At 44.8% G+C, this 5,959-nt stretch overlaps 1 protein-coding gene across 1 annotated transcript; it reads right to left on the bottom strand.

The window, feature by feature from the left end:
* Positions 1-4,385: 4,385 nt before the first annotated feature.
* LOC135118867 (craniofacial development protein 2-like) lies at positions 4,386-5,192 on the bottom strand. The gene has a single exon (XM_064041932.1). It carries the CDS (start codon positions 5,190-5,192, stop codon positions 4,386-4,388), a length of 807 nt encoding a protein of 268 aa, XP_063898002.1.
* Positions 5,193-5,959: the final 767 nt, after the last annotated feature.

Genomic DNA, 5,959 nt, shown 5'->3' with positions numbered 1-5,959 from the left:
TGGCTCATAATATCTATACTTAAAGGAAAAAAATACTAGAAGCTCACACCTTTCTACCACAACTATCTTCCTAATCCATCATAGACTAAATGATATTTTGACATCTGTCAATTTTTTTTCAATATGGCGGTTACTTTGACGGCGCGCATTTCGTGAACACAATGCGTAATGGCATTAATAGTTAGTTTTTAATGGTTTTGGACTATGGTGCTTTTATGATTTTATAGAATTTTAGTTGTATGTATTAGACTTATTTATTAGATTTGATGACTGACTGATGACTTAGATTAGAGATCTCTAAGTATATATTAGACACCAATGACTGTATTTCGGATGGCTTGTTAAACTGTAGGTCTCGGCTGTCATTGAACATCTTTAGCAGTCGTTACGGGTAGTAGTAGAAGCGAGTAAGTTTGACACCAGTCTTACCAAAGGGTATTAGGTTGCCCGGGTAACTGGGTTGAGGTTAGATTGGATATAGATTTTTTAACCAACTTCCCAATGAGGTTCTCAATTCGGATGTTTATATTTTTATAAGCTCTATTTTACGATTAATAGATCATAAGGTCAAGCTTAGAGTGACACAGACGTTCTGTGGATGGGTGACCAGCTTCTCATGACGAGGTAATCAGTGTTACGGGTACAGAGTCAGAAGTCAGAAAGTCTGACAACCAGTCTCCCTAGGGGATATCAAAGATTGCAAGTGAAACAACAGGATAAAGTTAGTAGAGTTAAAAGCTCTCAGGATTATCTTCAGGTAAGAATGTCAATGGAAGAACCATCACAACGAGACCAGCAGTTCCGGAGATAAAACAAACAAACAAACACCACCTTTAACAATATTAGTATTAACTCCTATTCTTCTTATAGAACAATATGGCACACGTCTAAAGCCATATCTTAGTCAATTGTGATCTATTTAAGAACTATTAAAAAACGGCGCCGGCGCATCGAAGATATTATTTTTAAAATCCTCAATCGCTATGTGTGTGGGCTAGCGTATTAAATTTTATTGGTATAAAACATTTTTATATCTTTAGGAAATTGTCCAGGTGAAGATGAAAGCGATATAGTATGGTATAGCTTTGGCTTATGGCTTTAGTTGACGGAAAAAGGCTCGTTAAATCATTTATATAGAAATAAAAGGATAGTTAGTGCGTATGGATACTTAGCTTGTGGAAACGAAAGAAAGGCAGTAAAATTTTCATGAAATGGCCAACTTTAAAGCATGAATCCTTTGAAGCCTTTTCAAATACTTAGTAAAGGAGTTTGTAAGAACTTCTTTATGTCTGAAGATAGGCGAATATAAGAGACTTTCATAAGAGCGTATGAAGAAGAACTGTAAGAAGTAGCTGATCTTTTTACTGTACGTATTTCAACTTGCTTATAAAATCATTGCTCGCAGAGCAGATGAGGGCCGAAAAGTGCTGGAGTGGAGACCACGGACTAGCAAGCGCAGGCGTGGGACGTCCACCAACAAGGTGGACAGACGATCTTATAAAGGTCGCCGTCGACGCTGGATGCAGGTCGCCTCCAACAGGTATCTGTGGAGATCTAAGGGGGAGGCCTATGTTCAGCAGTGGACGTCCTATGGCTGAGATGATGATGATGATAAAATTATTTCGAGATTAACATTCCTCGGTTTTACTGACGTCCCTAAAAAAACTAAGATTATCAAATACATATAATTCCGCAATTTTATTGCGAATATAGAATTGACATTTGCAAGCGACAATAACTCAGTTTATAAGAAAAGCTTAGCTGTAGCATCGCGTAACACTGTGTGTAGTACCTATACGAGTATATTTATATCTGGTGTTGCCGCGTTATAAATCATATCTGTGTGTGTGACACTGGTGCTGTCATGCTGCCGTTGAATATAGTGTTGCCAGCGTTAGATCGAGCGATATAAATAAATTATGCTAATGTTGGTGAGATTTTTTGCTCGATTTGTCATCATATAAATATATACTTCCCTGCCGATTTCGGCTATGGTGACTGCTTTCAGCTACCATTGAGAGAAGAGCTAGGATGATCAGCTCTTCTATGCGCCCTGATGGCTGCAGTACCCTATTTTATGTGTAAACGTGCGCGAGCATTGGCTGCACGTTAGGATACCGTCCACGTAGTTATAATGAATGGCTACTGGTGTTTTAGCCTTAAGAGCATCACGCTTCGCATCCAGTGCGGATTTCCTTTGCTCTTCGAAATCTTTGATCGCATTTTTAAGTAGGCCTCTCCATTCAGGGCGGCAAATGGCTTTTGTCTCCCAGTTCTGAGGATCAATGTTGCACCTTTTCATGTGTCTTTTCTGAACATCCTTGAAGCGTAAGAACTGGCCACCTTGTTTCCGTCTGCCGTTCTGGAGTTCAGAAAGAAGATGCGTTTGGCCACCCTATCATCATCCATGCGTAAAACATGACCGCACCATCTGAGCTGTCGCCGCATCAGGTACGCTTCTATGCCGCAGACATTCGCGCGTCGTAGCACTTCGGTATTTCTAATCCGATCCGACCATTTGATTTTCAGAATGTCTCTTATGCACTTTAGATGAAATCGGTCCAGCGCCCGTATATGTTTCCGATAGAGGACCCATGTTTCAGCCGAGTATAAAAGATTTGGGAGGACTATGGCCTTGTAAACGGAGATTTTGTCGAAAGCTTCAAATCATGTGTGTAAGACCTTGTCTCGTAATTTACCGAAAGCAGCTGATGCAGCGCCAATGCGATGGTTTATTTCGGCATCAAGGTCACACTTGGATGTAATTGCTGCCCAGATATTTGAAGGTATTCACTTGCTTCAGCTCAGTATCGCCAATGTTTACCTTGATAAGTTCTGTAGCTCCTTGAGAGTCGATTGCCATTACCTCAGTTTTCTTAACACTGATTTTTAGACCGAAACGACAACAGACTTCCTGAAGGTTAGTCATCAGGTTCTGGAGCTCTTGTGCAGAGTTGGCAACAAAACACAGATCATCAGCGTACATGATCTCCGTTATAAGAGCATGAGATACTTTAGTATATGCTTTTAATCTGGCCAGGTTGAAAAGTCCCCCATCAGTCCTGAAACGTATTTTGATTCCAGCAGAAGTTTGTTTGAGTGCTTCACTGACAACGACAGAAAAGTAGAGAGCAAACAGTGTTGGCGCAAGCACACAACCTTGTTTGACCCCACAGGTGACAGGAAAGAACTCTGACTGGTCACCATTATAGGTAACACAGCAGGTCATCTCGTCTTGCAGAAGGCGAATCATTCTCACAAACTTCTCAGGACAACCTAATTTTGCCAGTAAAGTCCAGAGGGCTTCCCTCGGCACGCAGTCAAAAGCTTTTCTAAGTCCACGAAGCACATACACAAAGGTTGGCCTTGTTCTCGGCTTTTTTCCTGGAGTTGCCTGATGGAAAAGATGGCTTCGCCGGTGCCCCTGTTAGGTCGAAACCCAAACTGAGTCTCTGGCAATATGGCTTCGGAGACTGGTAAAAGCCGGTTGAGAAGAACTCTGGCAAATATCTTCCCAGGGACAGAGAGGAGCGATATACCCCGGTAGGAGTTGCAGTCGGAACGGTCTCCTTTGTTTTTATACAGTGTCTGTATACGGGATATTTTAAATTCAGGTGGTATTGTTTCCTCGTTCCAAATGCGATCAAAAATTTGCCAGATGTAAGTATGAAGTTGCTCCCCTCCGTATTTCAGCAGTTCTCCGGCGATGTTATCAACGCCAACTGCTTTTTTATTTTTCTGCTCTTTGATGGCTTCAGCAAAAGTTAGTGGTTCAGCAAGCGACTCATTCGGCGGCAGAGGATGAATACGCTTTATATGCTCAAGATCTGCTGATCGATCTACATTGAGCAGGTGGTTAAAGTGCTCTGCCCAACGATCAAGTATATCCTGCTTAGCAGTGAGCTTTTGGGAACCATCTAGGGATCTTAATGGAGTGCAGTTTTTTATGGAAACGCCAATCAACTTACGCATTTCTTCATAGAAAGCGCCTAGTTGGTGGGTATCTGCAAGCCACTGTATCTTTTTTGCCTTTTCAAGCCACCATCTATCTTTCATCTTCCTCGTTAATTTCCTTAAGGAATCACCACTACTTCGGACTTCATGACTGGATTTATGATTTCCTTCATTACGCTTTATGAGTACACGATGCTGTTTGAATGCTTCAGTTAGGGCCTATCATTCTGGTCAAACCAGTCCTCGTTGTTTCGTTTTCTGTATCCTATGGTTTCCGTAGCCACAGTCAGTACGGTGGATGAGATCTGTTTCCATTTAGATATTAAGTCACCTTGCTGGGCATCAAACACATCTAGCGCATCTGTTAGGCCTTTCTGGTATTTTCTTGAAGATCTTTACAATCCAGTCGATCTAAGTTGAGAGATATTGGTTTAGCTGCAGGGTCTTCGTGGTTCACGAAGGCGGAGTCTCAACTTAGTTACCAAAAGCCTGTGGTCTGTCCAGCAGTGCGCGCCGCGCATAACGCGTGTGATATGCACCTGGGAGATGTCCCTTCGTCGTGTTATCGCGTAATCGAGGAGGTGCCAGTGTTTAGAACGCGGGTGCATCCAGGTGGTTTTGAATTTGTCGCGAAGCCTAAACAGAGTGTTTGTGATGGTGAGGTCGAATTGGGCACAGAGTGTGAGTAGTAATTGTCCATTACTATTCATATTGCCCACATTATTTCCAATCACGCCCGGCCACGACTCAGAATCTCTGCCAACCCTCGCGTTGAAATCGCCTAGCAGCAGTATTTGTTCGCTTGAACGTATGCTGGTAAGGCATTGGCTAAGTTCTTCATAAAACTGATCTTTGACACTGTCCTCGTTACTCATTGTTGGTGCGTATACGCTTATCACATTCAGGTAGTTGTCGTTTGGTAGGTGAAGGCGTAATGTGATAATGCGGTCCGAGATGTATTGTGGACATTCTGGCAGTTTTTTTACGATGGTGGATTTGATGGCAAACCCTACGCCAGCTAACCTTCGTTCACTTTGGGGTCTTCCTTTCCAGAAGAATGTATAACCACCGCCGATTTCCTCGAGTTCGCCTTGGTCAGCTAAGCGTGTTTCGCTTAAAGCTGCCACGTCTACATTGTATCGAGCAAGCTCACGTGCTACGACAGCAGTTTTACGCTCCGGGCAAAGGTTTCCGTCATTATCGATTAAAGTACGCACGTTCCATGCGCCAAATGTCATAAATGATGTTTTATCTTATTTTTCTTGTTACGTCGACCGCGAGTAATGGGGTGCCTAAGCAGCCGCGGTTGCTACTCCCCCAATTTGACGGGACAAGCATTTTTTTAGGACACCTTTTCTAGCCCCCTCCCCGGCTGAGCGGGGGAAGCAGTGCCTCCTAAATAGGGCTGCTTCATCACCTAAGGTGCTGCCAATCCACACTGTTGTCCCAAGTGCAGTGCAGAAACGACCACTCTCCTTAGGCTGCCATACGTGCAGGCTTCAGACAAAGCCGGTGTGCACCACCACAACCTCTCACTTTCTCCAGTCCATTCCAGTCGTTTCAGCCTCCCTGGGAGTTTGGATCTGTGAGCCGACGAGCACTCGACCTCTGATGACGTCGCCCTAAGCCTATCACAAGACTTCACTACCCGCCGAATCCGCCACTACCGGTTGCCTATCAGCGTTGGTGTGCCATCTTCGCCGGGGCAGATTCTACGCATAAAGCGGGAGGTATCCGCAGCTAGTGGCTACTAGAGCCTGCTCTCGCACACGTCGGCGGTGACTGCCGCGCTACTGACCGCGCTCGCCGCCGTGCGACACTGCGACACTGTGGCGCCTCCAGCGGACACGCCAGGTACTGGAGAGCCTGCTCTCGCACGTCCGGCACCGGCGGTGACCGCCGCGCTACTGACCGCGCTCGCCGCCGTGCGACACTGTGCACGACACTGTGGCGCTCTCCAGCGGACACGCCAGGTACTGTGGAGAGCCTGATCTCGCACGTCCGG

This window comes from Helicoverpa armigera, chromosome 27, assembly GCF_030705265.1.
Source record: "Helicoverpa armigera isolate CAAS_96S chromosome 27, ASM3070526v1, whole genome shotgun sequence".
Lineage (NCBI taxonomy): Eukaryota > Metazoa > Arthropoda > Insecta > Lepidoptera > Noctuidae > Helicoverpa > Helicoverpa armigera.
Note: the sequence above shows the minus strand (reverse complement) of the source record. Positions and strands in the feature narration are given on the sequence as shown.

Excerpts from the sequence above, each read along its gene's own strand:
- LOC135118867 (XM_064041932.1), bottom strand. The coding sequence starts at position 5,192 with ATGACATTTGGCGCATGGAACGTGCGTACTTTAATCGATAATGACGGA.